We start from the raw sequence: 17,278 nt of genomic DNA, 5'->3' as shown, positions 1-17,278 counted from the left end.
AGACGGGGAATTAATCGTTATCGTGGGATGCACTCTGAGTTTTATGCATCCTGCCGCGGAGGATGACCGAGGAAAAAGCGCAGCCGCGCTTGTGCATCGCACGGGGTGAGTCATTGAAACCGGGAGGCACCGCGTCTCTCCCGCGAATTAAGGATTAATGAGAGATAATTTAATTTAATTTCCTTTCCTAAGCGAAATTATTATCCCGTCGTACGATTACTTCTCGGAGTTCCATGTCCCATGAAATTTGAAGGAATACTATTATGAGAAGAGAAAGAGAGGAAAGAGCGGATCTTTCCCGTCCACCTTTCTGTTCTTCATTTCGTACTCTTCAAATTTCGTAGAAATAAAAACTCGCTCGAAAATTGCGCAAGCTTAATTTTCAATTCAGATTAAGTAGATTATAATTCAATTTACATTAATTTATATTTTATGTATAAAGTATGTAATAAATGAAGTTTCGTGCTCTGTACATATGCTTATTATATTTTCGAGTTTCAATTTGGGGACGCTCGTTACAATTTAATTAGCATATACGTTATATAAATTATACTTCGCCTGTCACTTCCAAAATAATGATCGAAATATGGAGAAACTTACCCTGCAGCAAAAATCCATGCAGCGCGAGGTTCATGGCTACGATATGATTGATTTCTTCAGCCTGAAAAAGACATCGTTGAAATCAGACGATTGTTGCAAAGCACAAACCAAATGTTAAATTTTATAATACATTAATTACATATAGTTAATTGCCTATGTAAGTCTGTATAGAATTTATTTAAATGTGTATGTGTTAATTGCCGCAAAAATACGTGCATTTTTTCCGCGGATAATAAAATTCTCACAAATGCAATTTAAAAAGCTCCTCATATATCGGAAACGCGACGTCAATGTCAAAAACGTTAATATTATTCTAACAATTTGCTTTCGGAGGATAATAACGTAATAACAAGCCACACAAATTGCTCCTAAATCGCCCGGAGGCGTAAAGGAATTAACCGAGGTAAATAAACTCGTCCCGCTGCGCCAGTCCATCGGTCTTTGTGTGCTCTTGCGAGCGGTCAGTAGCTTCAAAGAACGTGTGACATCTCTATCGTCAATGTCAATATTTGTCTGAAAGTCTCGGCACGAGAGGATGAGGAACAAACGCCGTCTAATACCACGGTGCCGCATTCAGCGCATGTCGATCTATCGAGCGCCCCGAGCAGCCAACTAATTGCCCGTCTAATTAAGCGTTAACTTGGGCAACTCCGCGAGCGAAAGTCCTTGATGTCAAGAACGCAATTTAAAGAGATTCAACCGGTATTCTGCGACTTCATAATTTCACCGCAATCCGAATGAAACATGAATTTCTTGTCACACCTTATTACCACTTTTTCTTTCTTTTCGTTTCACGTTACGCTTTTAGAATACTTCATGGACATTCATATTGCAACAAACTGTAAAGTGTTCATTGTTAATGTTAAGGACTTATAATAAAAAATAATTAATATGTAGATAATTTATTAATTCGTTAAAAATTTTTAATCCTAGTGTAAATTTAACATATGATTAGATTACTTAAATACTTTGTTAAATTGATGTTCAACATTTTTCTTAGTGTTAAAATAATACAATTTATAAGTAAACAAATAACATGGAAATAATTAAATTTTAAAATAAAATAGATAAAATGTATATATCAACATTATAAACGTTAAATTAATTTGACCAAAAAAATGTGCTTCTATAATTTGTGTCCAAATTGTCAGAGTGATACATTTTTCATTGTCAATTCTTAACATGATAATTGTAAATTACTTTCTGACATATTTATCTGGTGTTATTAAAACAAAAATTTAAGTTGACCATTTACGACATATGCAATGCGATTATGCGATACATATTAAATTTTGCAGTTGTAGAAATGAAGAATACAATAATTGTTTAAAATGATTCAGATAGCTTCAATAGAATGTACCATGTACATTCTTACTTATCTTATTGTTAGTTTGATGTCATTATCGAACCTACATGGCTGCGGCGCCACGTGTACCGATTTCGTACGTGCGAAAAATGATAAATAAGATCGCCTGTACATACGAAGAGAGGAGAGGAGAGAAGGGAAACGTTCGAAAGTCCATCGGGAACAATGACCGGACCGCGTTGCAAGCGAAAATAATTCAGGTCGTGCGAGTTAACGTTATAACGGCGTGTTCATCGACGAAGATGAACGGCCGATGAGTTTCGCGCCACCCGAATTATACTCGTCGAACGCGATAATTGCACGGTCAGAAAAATGGATCTGGTTCTGAGAAGATGAGAGAAAATTAATGTTAATCTCTGCCTCTTGGTTAGCGAAGAAAATTTACCCCTTGTTTGTAATTTCTTTTCAATGCCGAAATTTCTTAAACCCTATTAATATGTTCGTTTTTATTGTGTAACGTAACTTTCTCTTTGTTTCTCGCAATTCTTTACTTTTAAACTATCAGCAAAAGTTACTTTCATCGGGACTGTTAGACTTTGGCGTGTTGATTCAAAAGCAATAATCAATTATCGCGTAGAGATGTTTTAAACATGATTTGTTATCGTAACAGTTAATAAAATTATTTATTTAATTTCATATTTTATATTTCTCATTATTTATATTGTAGTTATTATGTCATCTTTCATCTAAGAAAAACAAAAAAGTAAAAAATAAAATAAAATAACTGTTTTATTTAAAAAAAAAATGTTATACTTATATTTTTATAAAATAATTAAAAAGTGATGTAATCATCCACTTTTTTGCGGAATAAAGTGCACGATCCAAAATTATTACATTTGATGATAATTACGCATCCGAGAATGCAGAAAGCCGAAACGGCCTAGGGGATTAGTCTGAGGAAACTCTGGTTTGCAGAACGAGCGGGGCAATATTTGGCAATCCCGGTTACAATTCGAATAGCTCCAAGGTCGCAGGTTGCACAGCTGCGGCAGCGGCTTGTGTGCACTTTATTATTGCGATGTAAAAGCGACGCGACGTTTATCGGATCTCGATTTATCATAACGAATCGTGGCTCGGCGCGCGATAAATGGCGGCGATAATAAAGCGCGCGGTCCCGCGCGCGATCGGCGGCGTTTCTTCGGTATACGTTTATGTGGCAGTTATGAATGATCAGCGCGATTCAATCATTCCCCCCATCCCCCGTATGCACGTCTTGCAACGCGCGGGGGCGTAATATCCATACGTCGCGGTATACGTCAGACCCCATCGCCGAGCCCGAGATATTCATTCCGCTGGAGGAAAAAAAAGACGAGATGGATATCTCCGCGTATTCGCGTATACACGTACGATCGTTAAGCCGAAGAGAAAAATCGTCGGAGCGATCTATCGGCGGCTCTTAACCCGACCGCGGTGGTTGCGCCCGTCACTCTGGAATGTATTTGTAAATCAACGTAACGATCATCGGGGGAGAAACGCCGTAACATACGCCGATTGACGATTTCAATAATGTACCAAGTTAATTTTAAGGTAAGTGCACAGAAGTTTATTTTAAGTAAATATTACACATTGAAAGAAACATACTTAAATTAAGTAAAGATAATTTCAAATATTTCATAAGTTCATATATATCACATATAATGAATCAGTAAATCTGTTATCAGTTTATCATCAAATTTATTCAAAACATAATCTGAAATCCTAATATAATTTAATACTTGCAGAATAAAAATTCTATTTGATTATTCTAATTTTTCTTCTATAACATCCTTTCGAAGAAGTATAAATCTTTTTTTCTTCGGTATATGATAATAAAGTTTTCTGAAATTTATGACGAGTATATTTTAAGACGGTTATCAAGAAAATAATCTTTGTTAAAGATGACCGTCACTAACTGAAAGAAAGAAACGAATTGAGTAACCGCTTTTCTTGGCAACAGGTTGATATTTTTTTTATGTGCCAGTAAATCAACTTTTATCGTGCGGTTTCTCCTCCGTCGTTTTCGTACCACGAAACCGAAATTGCTTCTGATATTCGTGTGCAAATGTTTTACTCGCGATGTTCGAGCGGTCTCGTTTCTTCAATATCCGGTATATTCATTCTCGCGAAGTGGTGTATTACGCGTGGCGACGTGCGTGCTGTTTACGTGCGCGCGATTCGCAAAGGCGTCTCCGCTCGTTTCGGCGCACTTTCCTCGCGCGCGCGTCTCTCGTGTACGGCGCTCCTATAAGAGACGATTTTCTCCTTACGTAAAACCGGCACATCGGCCCAGGCTCGTTTCCACGACGAACGACTTTCCCCCCTTCGATCCCGTAATCGCGCGCGATGCACGTACGATGCGCTTTACCGAAGACGACAGTGACCGCGCCCTGGACCGTGTCGAATATCTCGCGATCGAGCGACGGATTTTCAATCTCGCATTGATCTCCGCGAAAAGAAATGTTAGGTAAACGTCCCACCTTTATTAGAAATTGATTTCCATATCATCATTTTAACAATAAGATTTAAAAATGTTTCTCTTGTTTTTTTGTTATACTTTGTCATGATAATTGAGGTCATTAAAATCCTTCGGACGTTATTTGTAATTCGTGTATGTCTCGAGAGACAATTAGTTCGAGAGATGATAGATGAAATACATTGTAAGCGACTTCTGATGTTAGAACTGAACGCCGAGAAATCAGGAAGCCGGCTGTTTTCTCGTTTCTAATTAATAGTCTTCGACCCGTCAGCTCTAATTTTACGCGGAGGAAAGCGAATTCGAAATCGTCCGCGCCGGGGACGACGATCGCGCTCCGCATACATTAACGTCGCAGATTCCACCTTTCCTTCCGAAAGTAAGGAAATGCAAAGTTGTATGGTCAAACTGAACGACGTGTAAAAAATAAAACACCGACGATTTTTCGAATTTCCGACGAGGTTCGGAAATAAATGCAGAATAAATAATGTAATACATACAACAAGATTTCGCTAAAATATGCAAAATTAAATATATAGATCTGAAAATTTTATTAATTTATCAAAATAATTATGCACAATGTTCAAGTATAAAAAGCCATAATGCTGCAAAAAGTTTTGAAAAATTCTAGCCTCCAGCTTGTTACATAATTTATAAAATGATCCTACGAAGATTAAAAACAAGTTTAAAATTTAAATTTTCAGGAAACACATAACTTCTCAACTTCAAACTGTTCACTCTATAAATAGGAATTTTTTAATATGTAATACACTATAATAGATATCAGATTAAACTTGTGGCTTTGATTAATATTTTAAACCTATTCGACAAAAAAAAACTTCAGGACTTGTACAATCCTTATCGCACGATTTCGTCGTACTTGTATGATTAATAATCGTATAATTACATTAATTGTAGATTCTCGTGGTCGTGCACACTGCCGCATTCGCGCACCGCCATTTTTCAGAAATTTTATGTTTTCTTGAAATCACACATCCGGATTATTGAAAAATAAAACGGCTCGGATGTCACAAGATCGAGATAAATTATTTCTCACCGATTTCTCGCCGTAGCGAGGAGCTCGAGAAGCTAGAGAAATATCGAGCTCTGACGACACATATGTATGTGTGCGTGCGTATGTGCGTGGAGTCGTTCAAGCAATACTTTCTTTTTAATCTCTAATTACTGGATAGCATACAGATAGTAAACATACGTCACTTCTTTACGGTTGAATCTGGTAAACTTTCTAGGCTGAGAGAGATATTGATTTCACCGATACGTTATATTTATGACAAGCAAATTTTTGCATTGCGAACTTATCTTCCTCGTTTTGCACGTTCCGATAATTTGAGTGTGTATATATATATATATATATATATATATATATATATATATATATAACAAATATAATGATGTTCTCTAATCTCTAAAGATATATTAATGATCGCAAGATTACCAATAATTGATGGCTATGATTGTTAATTATGCTAACATGTATTTTGATTTAAAATCTTACATTTAATTACGTCTACTTGAATTTTCTAACAGGATATTTTTAATCCTTGCATTCTTTACTTCCTTAATTTATCTCGATGGAGCAGTCTAATAAAACGACTAATAAAAGCTGCTCTTCTGGATATTGAAATACGTTCTATATGATTAATAATCACTGACGTATTATCGTATTATCATATAGAACGTATTTCAATATCCAGAAGAGCAGCTTTTATTAGTCGTTTTATTAGACTGCTCCATCGAGATAAATTAAGGAAATAAAGAATGCAAGAATTAAAAAGATCCTGTTAGAAAATTCAAGTAGACGTAATTAAATGTAAAATTTTAAATCAAAATTCATGTTAGCATAATTAACTACAAGAGTTCATGCTGGTAATAAGATAAAAAGAGGAAGAACCATAGGTCTTTACATGTGTTGTAAATATCGGAATAATCTTATAATCTGCATATCGTGCAAATTACATGTTGTGATATGCAAGGCTCGCATGTAAAAGTTTCCTCAATGAGGAACGAAGTGCATTAATTCACGTCCTAATCGACGGGGCAATTGTCGTAGATCGATGCCTACTCTTCCATCAGTTCCATTATTATTATTACCCTACGATAGAGCCGCATCCTCATTACCCAGCTTCGATTGCAAGCCAAGCACGCGCGAGTCGGCCGTGCATACCTGCATACATTAGCATCTCGCGAAAAACAGTGATCGAAACTCGAACGATAATGACGATAATTCCGCGATTACATAAACGCCGCCGCGCCGCCGCCGTCGCGAGAGACAATGTGTACCTACGTACTCTCCTTTGCGATTCCGCCGTAGGATTTATTCTGGCCGTGACAGCTCGGAATTAAGACGGAGAGCTCTGAACGACCGCGGCGCGTTCGTGCGCGAGACGAATGCGAGAGAGCGAGAGAGAAAGAGAGAGAATGTGCCTCGTGAGCGCATCCTGAACTTTCTAAACCGATCCGCGGCGAATCCCCGGCGATCCGATCGTGCGACTTTGTTCTCTTTCGTGGCGGAGGAGTCACGAGCTGCCCGTTTCTTTCCTCTCGGGGAGCCCGCACGTATCGAAATAATTCGCGCGACGTCGACCCTCCGACGAGAAAATGCCGGAAAAAAGTCTCGTGCCGCCATCGTGAACGGATCGACGCGGAGGATTTGAATCTGTTAGGAATAAAGATGGTGCAGGGATGCTGCGCGCGAAAAAACTTACAATCGGAAAATTAGAGGAAAATTTAGAAAATCTTCCCCACGTACACGGTTTCGGTATCGAGCGTTTTAACTTGTCGGGCTCGATTAGATGAACTTATAGAATAAAAGTCCATCGATCTTTTACGCACATACGAATTAAACTGTTCCGGGACACGTTCCGATGAAAATGATTACATTGTCTTCTGGCGGTTCGCTCACGGGCGTCTTGACGTTACGTGGGATCGATCTCCAATTACGTCTCAGATTTCCGCGTTTCAGATAGGCCGGAAATTGATCGGTGGCTCGCGTGTTCTCGATCGTTCGGTGCCGACAATCTGGATCTCTCTGCTTCACCCCTTTCCTGAATCAGCAGGAAGTTACGAATTTCCTACGAGATAATCGAGGCTCTGGACTATATATATATATTTTTTTTTTAAGAAGCCACGTGCAGATCCCAAACAATTGTTCAAGCTCAAGTCTCAATACGAAGTATCTGCATTTAAATATGCAACTTCATATTTCACACAGATAAAATACTTTAAAATAATCAATTTAACAATATAAATTAATTTACACATTAATATTTAAATTGCCGAGCAATGTGCTAAGTAACATAATTAATGACACTCATTAACTATAATTTCCATCAATGTAGATCGACTTTGATTTAATCTCTGTTTAATTTACTCTTTTTCTTAGAACCAAAGAAAGAAAAAGAGTCAATTAAGTCGCGATCAAAGTTAATAAACGTTGAAATCAACATAAAATAATAATTCGATCGAGATAATCCCTCTCTCATTATTAAAATCCCGTTTAGTTCGGGATTAATTCGTCGTTTATTCCCATGTTGATTCACTTGTTGCGAAAGCAAGCATTTTGCGGCATTACTCGAGCCGCAACAACCGAAACTGCAGTACATAAAGTGGCCGATAAAGTACTCGCCGCGCGCGTCTTCCGCCTCCGCGGATTAATACAGAACTTTCCTACCGATCTCCTTACGTAAAGACCCAATTATCTGGACGATCGGCTCGTCAGCGTGGTTGAATAATGAGCGGCAGCGCGCGTTGGTAGGCCATGCGATCGCGTCGATAAATCACGTACGCCGAAAAACGCGCGCGTGAGATCGATACGCGACGAAATGGGAATAACATTTTCGATCTCAGTTCAGCTTCGTTTCCGCGATCACTTACTCTGCTTTTTTTTTTAACGGATCAAAGATCTTCGCGTGAGATCTACTCATGGATTCACGAATCAGTCGTGAAAATCGCAGCACAAATGAACAATCAATCCGTGGAAAATCTTTAAAGAAGAAAATCTATATTTTTATTTCACTTTTTATAATTCAATGTGTCTTTAAAAATGGTTTATTTTAATTTAATTGTATTAATCTCTAATGCAGTTTTGCATATAGATTCTTACGCAACTTTCTTTTAATACAGGATGTATACATGAATGTTTAAAAAACGTTCCCGGGATTTTTCGGTATTTTCAGGAGTTTTGTAAGTAAAATTCTATGTAAAATTAAAATTTCGAAATTAATTTATTTTGTTATTTTATTAAATTAAATTTATTTAATGTTCTTTAATCCTTTCCTTAATCGTACAAAAAATCATTCGAGTTTTGAATATTAAAGTAAATTAAATAAAATTCCAAAAATGTCTAAATTTCAATAAAATTTCATTTAAAGAAAAGAAACCTGCAGCCTTTCCCAATTTTTCCCGGTATACATCCTATAATAGTTTTTAAATAATCAGAAAATCATAATTAATAATAATTTCTTGCATTATTGCAAATAAAACAACAAAAAATCATATTCCTCAACTAGTCTCAGATAAATCTTATTCTAACAAGATTTGAATTCGCTTATAAAGACGTGTAACATCAAAGGCAGAAAAATAATTAAACTCGCGAGAAATATAATGACGAATGTTTACTCAAAATGCGTGACGAAAAGAAGGATTCCAAGTGTCGAGGCGCCACGCGAGGGGAGGGATCGTTTGCATTTCACGGTTGGCCGATCGGATCGGTTCTCCGGCGCTATGCCGCAGTGGAGCACCGGGTCAGTATATCGACAATGTACAACGATACAACGACCGCATGCGCGCGCGTTACATTACACGTAAGCTCGAGCAACGTACATTCTCTCTATCTAAACGCTCACCGTCCGGCTAACCGATTGCTATTTTGCTCCTTTTTGCGGCTTTCGCGCGCGCGGCCGCGTAACGAGCCGTGTCATTCGCCCGCTGAATGAAACCGCCCGTGTTGAAACGCGCGCGCGGTTTCGCCGGCGAAGGATATGTCACTCCTGTACGCGGCACAACGCGACGATAAACGGCGTGACATCGGTGGCATCCCTCCGCGTTGCCGCGCAGGTGCGAAACGCCGCCGCGCGTGTAACGCATCTTGAATGCACCTCGCATCTCGCGATAGCGCCTCGGGACCGGTCGAGATTGCGAAAGAGCGTATACGTCTCAATCGTTTACCGCTCGTGAACAAGCCGCAGAAAATGTCGAGAGGTCGCGTAATGGGCCCTTAATTGACAAGGTGACAGCCGATTAAAACGTACAACGTGCCCGTAAAGGCGCCCGTAATCGCATCGTCTTTTCCCTCATACGCATCGACGTATTTTTACCGGGAAGCTTTATTTACGCGACGCAAAGAGGAAATTATTCGGCAATTATTTTTGACACGATTGCGTTAATTTGACGAGTAAATTACAAGCTGTAAAGTGAAGGAGGGGGAGGGAAGAAAATGCTCTCTCAAATGTATAGGCGCGAATATACCGAGGAATGCAAGAAATCCACTTCGTTTCCATTGATATTCGAGCACTATCGTAATTCACACCACACTACCTGAAACCAGGAATGTCAATAGTTTCATTCTGCGGCTATAGCAAACGGAAGGTCAGTTTCGATATAAAATACACGTCTGTCTTTCTATCTCAACCTTTGAAACCACAAAAGAGAGAGAGAGGGACTGTTCCACCGCCGCCAAGTCGACGACGACGGTGGTTATCGTTACCAAGGTCCAATGATACTACAATATTTTAATTTGTATTTTTATTATACTTGTAAGTACCTATGTGAACTTGGCACCCGACTTTCATAAAAAAATTTTTTTAATACGCATTCGATTGTACCCGGTTTGTACTCGTTTGTACCACTTTTGTTTGGTTTGTACTTCAAAAGAGTAAAAGTTACAGGAATTTAAAAAATCATCAGCACCCTACTTTGAGATACAGTAATCTACCAAGTGCCATTCGATTAAGCATCGTTTGTACCTGTTTGTACCACTGCCGGTTTCGTTTGTACCCGTAAAGAGGTGATTGTATCGAATTTTTAAAATAGGGATTGTTTTTTTTTATTTCTGTATTTTTACGTTCGATTTTTTCTTATTATTTTTTTTTGTTTCACTTTGAATATTCCACATTGATAGATAAATCTATGGTATTTGTGACTATAATTGCATACAATAATTGTAATCAGAAATATTATTTTTATAATCAGTATTAAAATAATATTAGTAATAATAGCCATGTAATTATAGTAATCTCAGCTATGAAAAAAATGTACTACAAATTATACAGCTTTAAAATATAGCATACAGTTATTATTACTAATAATATCATAATAATAATTAATATTAACTATAAAAATGAAGACGGGGTGAGACGGGTAGAGATAGGGAAAGACGGAGAGAGACCGGGAGAGACCGGGAGAGACGGGAGAGACGGGGAGAGACGGGAGAGACCGGGAGAGACGGGAGAGACCGGGAGAGACGAGGAGAGACCGGGAGAGACGGGAGAGACCGGGAGAAACGAAGAATGTTTCTATTGTGTTTAAATTAAGGTAATAAGAAAAATAAAGATGGCTTTTATTTTATTGAAAAAAAAGGAACTTATTTAAAAGTCTTTTTGAATGAATTTCTAAATCCATGGTAGCTTTTAGAAAAAAAAGTTAGAAGTACGTGAATAAATGAATATTAGATTTGTTAAAGATATATAAATGCTTATTCAAAAATAAAATAAAAAGGGGCAACAGTAAAGCAAGGCTCTTGAAAGTTAAACAACGAAAGCAAAGAAAATTTGAAAAAAAAAACGTAGCATAAGAATAGAGAGCCACAGCAACGCGTGGCAGGGCATAGCTAGTATTAACTATAAAAATGATATTCCCGACTTATTTTACTATGCAATTATAGTCGCAAGTACATTTTTCTTTATAAATATAATAAAAGAGCAAGTAATCCGTGAAAAACTGTCAACGCGACATCGAAAATTATTACTCAAAAATTATGTTTGCTTTAAGAATTGACTGAACTCTTCGCCGCAATTGCGAAGCCTAAGCAGTTGGAGCAGTTCGGTTCAATTTTTGCGGAATAGATAAACGCGGGAAAGGCGATCTTCGCGAATCGCAGAATGCAAATGCCCTTCGCGACCGCACTTCGCAGCGATTCCGGCGAAAGGGTTGCCCGCTTCGCCTCCCCGCGAGTCCTCTTGTTACGTCATTACGCCCACGCTGTCGCGCGGGCCGTCGCGTAAGCGGCTATATCAATTTTCATTTTTCTCCCTCCTCCGTTTCTTTCTTCGCACGCTCCTCGGACTCCTTCGCTCGCGTTACTCGATTATACTCATTGGGAAATCGGCGGTGGAACAAACCTGTAATGAGGGCACGCGCGCAGGCCTCCCCTCACGTGGAAATAAAATCCGCGGACCACAAACAACGTGGGACGCGAACAAAGTGGAACGGATGAAGACGTCGCGTTATGCAAATTCCGCTAATGACGGTAATTACATTAGCGGCAATAATACGGCAATAAAATAAACTGCGCCTTTTGTGTCCGATGAATCGGCGTCGACTAATAGTCGTGCGACTAGTAGATAATCGTTGTTTCATCCCCCCCCCCCCCGAGACGAGAATCCAATTGAAAAGAAAGAGGAAAAAGCGTCTTAAGTCGACAGTGAGGATATTTCATAAATCTTCGCCGTCTTTTCAGTAGCGTCTAACATGTCGTTCAGGTAATTGAGCTGTCGGCTGGTATAATGAAGCAACGGCGGCGCTGTTATAACAAAGCTGTAATAGCACCATTTTGATGCTTTCATCCTTTCTGTTTACATCGCGCGCGCGATTATTAACGTTAATCGGATCCATCTGGCTCCACTTCGTCGACGTCGCTCGGCGAAAACGACCGGGCCATTATCCGGTAATCGGAAAGTCATCCCACGCGACGGCTCGCAGGTCGCGATCGGCCGTGAAAGTGAAAAAAAAAGAAAGAGCACGTCGTCGGCCGTCGTTTCGGCCAAGCGCAATTCGTGCGTCGCAACGGCTCGTTATCCTCATTAACCCTTGCAATTTATCGTCATCGCAAATCACCGGCGTAATTTGGGTTTCACGAGCACCGATTATTTAGCGGCCGATATTATTTTTCTGCTGATCTCTTAAGATCGGGTTCGCAATGAAAATTTATCTAATAAAGTCTACATCATTTTTATCCGAGAATAGGCACCTAGTTTTTTTTTACGTGAACGATCATCCATTTTACAACTTATTTCATATTATTATATGTATAAATATGAGAAATGAAAAAATAGATACGGATTCTCGATTAAAATTTTCTCCGTTATAGTTATATAACTTTGCTTATAAAGTTTTTCTTAAGCCTGCAGTTTTGAAATGATGTTGAGTGTAAAGCTTTGACAAGGTAAATTAGAGAAATACGTACAGCGTAGTGTATCGTATTTAAAGCTGATATAATAATACAATGGATAAAGTTACGTCGACGCGAAAGTCGAAACGTACGAAGAAAGCCTGGACGTGTTTAGCGTAGCTGTCTCCAGCATCAATAGCCGATCGACGTCTATCAGATTCGATCACGTCAATCGATCACGCGGAACGAGTGGCCTTTCGAAATTCAGTGAGAACGTTCGATCCAGGGGATACGCGTTGCGGAATTCAGCACAGTTATGTAGCCCTCAAGAGACGCGTTCCGCGATCCCTTATCTATTTGTCTAAGTCAATTGATTGGAATAAAGATCCAATCTCAAGACATTTACAGAAATGCAGCTCGATCAATCATGTCTTAATTTAATAGTGTAAATATCTTGACGTTATTAACAATTCCAAGTTTTTTAAAATTATTTTTAAACTATATTTAAATTATTAAGTTGGCAATACTGTATATTAAATTTCGGATTCTTAATTCTTTAATTTTATATAACACGTAGATATGTTTAAAAAATTAAAATCAATGAATTACAAAATTTTTAATTTTAAATCCTAATTTAAAACACAAATAAAATGTCATATACAATTGTTACAATAAAAGTTTAAGAAACCTTAAATCGTTATTAACATTATAATGCATATTTCGCAAAATTATATCCCGCAGCAATAACACCAGAGATAATAATCATCGATAGAATGAATGGTGCGTGGGTCTTGGTAACACGATACGTGTCCACTTCATGCAAATAGTGCGATAAGGCTGGATGGAGTGACAGTGGCGAGCTGGAAGGAAAATCGGAGCAGACGTCTATTCGCGCCCGACGATTTACGATGCTTCCGTAACACGACGTACTCCAGGGAAGGTTTAACAATGCATTTCGCGCGTGGGTCGTGTCGTAAAGGCGCTCTTGCGTAACGCGGTATCGATTATCGTTAGCGAGTTATCGATCGATGCACCTCGGGCGACAGAGAAACGATGATGAGGATCGGGAAAGGAGGTGAATGACGAAGAAAGAAAGGGGGAAAAAAGGAAAGCGCAAGGAACAGTCAAGTTTTTACGATCTGGAGAGATCGTCATAAGATCATTAACAAGAAAAGGATCGATCGCGAAAGAGGATTCTTTCCATTCTTGTACAATTGTTTCTTAAATTCTTCACGTTTCGACGCTGTCTTAATGCTTTTTCGTAGCTCGCTTCGTTGCAAGCGAATTGAATAGTGAAAAATAAAGTTAAAACAATAACTTAAGCGACGTTTAAAGTTCGCGATGATCGCCTTAATATTTTTCCCGCAAATCTCTGCGAACCTTTTATCGCGGGGCTTAGCGCAAAATGAGTTTTACACGCGAAATTATAAAACCGGACGTCTTGGTACGTATTACCGTCGCTTTCCCGGTACATTTTAATCGGATTCGCAATGCCGTTTCTCCGATCCTCTAAGCTTCAGCATTTTAAGCACGTATTATGTATAAGCCGCACAGAATATCGATCGATGTTATTATCTTTGAACGATGTTTGTAATCCAATCTTACACTTAAGACCAGTTTCTGATGTCAGTAGGTCTTAAGATTACATTCATTCAACAAAATAATCTACAAAAAAAAAGAGATTGGGTGATTCGACAAAGCTATAGCTTGCTGCGCGAGTTCAACTATAATTAATATTATAAAAGTTCAATAAAAAAACTGTATATGATAACAATAAATAAATTATAATTGATAATTTTATACTGTACTAAATTTTATAGCTGTACTAAAACTTTGCTATTGTATGAAGAAAAATTGGTATTCGTACATTACGATTACAGATCTACCGAATCAACAAGTTCGAACAACAAGTTATGAACAATCAATGAAGTTCATAATTGTTTTAACAAATACTTCTATTTTCTAAAAAAAAGAGAATTTGAGAAGAAAAAAAATTGAAAAAATAAATATTTATTGCGATAAGAAGACTCAGAATCTTTCGCAAGATTTGCGAGACTTTTAACTTAAAAAAAAAGGCGAAGAGAAGGATTACACTTTATATTTTTAAAGTGTAAAAGTTATTATGTAAAAATATTTAAAGAATATTTTTCAACCCTTTAAACATTTTCCCGCGTCGCTAAAAGAAAAGATTGAAAGTTAATCGGCTATGGTTAAAGGGTCAAATATCTCGTTGGAAATAGAGCGAATTAAAGTATCGGCCGGTACAAGTAGATACAACCAAAGGTGGTCAGCCGCCGCGTGGCGCAGGTCGCCGATGAAAAATCACAAGGTGATAGTCGCAACGTGCGACTGGCCGGCTTTCATTTAAGCGGTCTCTTAAAGACGCGAAGGAATTGCTCGAAAATGTTTGCCCTAATTACGCGTGGAGCCCGTTTCCCAGGAGCAAATAGAAAAATTGTTATCGCCGCTCGACCAACTGCGCCGCAAACGTGCCACTTGCGAGTCTCTCGCTGCAGAAAAAAAGTCGCGTAGGAGATGGGAAATTCATGAATGAAAGAAGAGGAATAAAAGCCTAATCGTTCTTGATGCTTTCGGTCAGTCCGACGAGAAATGTGCAAAGAAGACGAGGCGACGATTCTCACCTGTGCTTTCTAGCAATTATCACACAAGTGGATTACCGCGAGAAACTCTATCTCTGGATATCTATACACCTTTTCGACCTAGATCGTGAGACATCTATCCATGTGACACAGGAAGTCCTGTCTTTCTCCCTCTCTAAAACGCGTGCGTACACGCGGAAAAATATCTATCGCGCTAGTGTCCAGAAAAGCGCTCAATTTTATTTGTTTTCTTTTAAGTAACGGTTATCTTTACAAAAAAATATTTTTTCATTAATTAATTGTTTCAATAAACATTGCCAGTTGAGTCGGGCCTCAATAATCTAGTCTTTTGAATATTTTTTTTACTAAAAAGAAAAGGAATAAATTGGAGCAATCGTTTTTCTTAACATAATAGATTTTCCGTACCTCTCTTCGTCTGGAATCCGTCGTGGAAATTAATCGACCGGTTAACTTGACAAAGGTAGGAAGGAAAATAACAGTAACGCATAATAATAGTCTCGATCGCGATTGCACTTCAAACACAGCGCGCTTATATATTTATTTAATTTATTCCGTCCATTAATCGCATCGTTCCCGTTACAAATGCTTCCCCGCATCGCGCGTGGCTGAGATTCCTATCGTCAATGTGTCCCCCCCCCCCGTGTTCCTTTTTACTTTTTATGTAATGCGGCATTACACTTTTAGATCGCGACGCGAATATAATAAATGATTTCCCTTCTCGGAATCCGATGGCTGAAATTACACGCGCGGTTGCGCGCGGAGAGGAGATTTTCTCTATTAAAAATTCTATCGCGCGGGATCTCTCGCGCGGTGAAGTAGAAACTGCAGATGTGGCGTGCGGAGCGTGTCTTTCTTCGTGGGGCCGTATAATGCGTAGCACGTGTGCGAATGAAAGCGAGAGAGTTTCCCGCCGCGCGGCGCCTCGGGAAACGCCGGGATTCAATCAACCGTTCGACAAACGAGGCTAAAGTGAAGCGAGCGCAGAACGAGGAAGCGCGATTCTCGCGATCCCTCTCGCGCCTCTCGGCTAAAAGTTACCAAAATGAGTTTTCACGAGTCTTCAACCTATGAACAAATGCACCCGGTGCAATTACCTACGGCAAATTGAATAACTCAATCCTTTACATTACTTGATATTTCGCGTTACTCGAAGTGCCTCACGAAAGTCGCGGATATTTGTACATAACAACGAGAAAAGTATTATCAAGAAACAAATATTGAAAGCGAACAATTGCAATAATCGGCGCACGCTAATTAACAGACTTCCAAATACTAAGTTGAAATAAAAGCGAATATTAAGAATAAAATTGCGCTCAAACTTTGCGTAGCAAATATTCAAAAATAATAATAGGACAACCTGTGAAACTCGTGCATTTTCTAATGGCACACAAATTCTTAAAGTGAAAAAGGACAATTTGTATAGACATACGTACATACATTTTAACACGCGTGCATTCAAATTGAGATTCGCGTCGTTTACAGCGTCGTCGCTAAATTCCGATTGGCGTGCAACCGACTGCGGTTTCGCGAGGGACAGGTGTTGCCGGTGTCGCAAACGCGGACGCTCGTCTCGGCGAAGACGATTTTCGCGAACCGGAGCGAAAACTTCCGCGAGGAATTCACGACGGACCGCTAGGTGTTATCATTCCCGCCATTCGTTCGTGCAGTAATTGCGTGCTGCAACAAATAACACGCGAGTTTCTCGCGCCGTCGTCGATTTCCTTCCAGCTGCGACACTGAAAAAAGACCGGGCGTTTCTACCGCGGAAAATTGGCGCGCGCGCGCGAATACCGAGAAAACGGCGCGCCGCACAATGGCACGTTAATTTGCAACTTTCTTTAATCGCTCGGCCTTTTTTCAGCGGCATCCCAGACCGACTCGACTCATCGCAA

The 17,278-nt window shown here is 39.1% G+C and overlaps 1 protein-coding gene across 7 annotated transcripts in view; it reads right to left on the bottom strand.

Annotated features, from left to right (window-relative positions):
* The window catches only part of LOC105838780 (serine-rich adhesin for platelets), a 71,741-nt gene that overhangs the window by 41,525 nt on the left and 12,938 nt on the right, over positions 1–17,278 (bottom strand). For 6 of the 7 annotated variants that reach the window (XM_036292256.1, XM_036292259.1, XM_036292258.1 and 3 more), the window contains one exon: positions 601–661. In XM_036292256.1, the coding sequence (XP_036148149.1) occupies positions 601–634 (34 nt within the window). In that variant the 5' untranslated portion in view covers positions 635–661. Of the gene's footprint in view, positions 1–600; positions 662–17,278 lie in introns of those variants that run through there. The other variant, XM_036292254.1, reaches the window with a different exon arrangement.

The sequence above is a fragment of the Monomorium pharaonis genome, chromosome 9, assembly GCF_013373865.1.
Source record: "Monomorium pharaonis isolate MP-MQ-018 chromosome 9, ASM1337386v2, whole genome shotgun sequence".
Classification (NCBI taxonomy): domain Eukaryota; kingdom Metazoa; phylum Arthropoda; class Insecta; order Hymenoptera; family Formicidae; genus Monomorium; species Monomorium pharaonis.
Note: the sequence above shows the minus strand (reverse complement) of the source record. Positions and strands in the feature narration are given on the sequence as shown.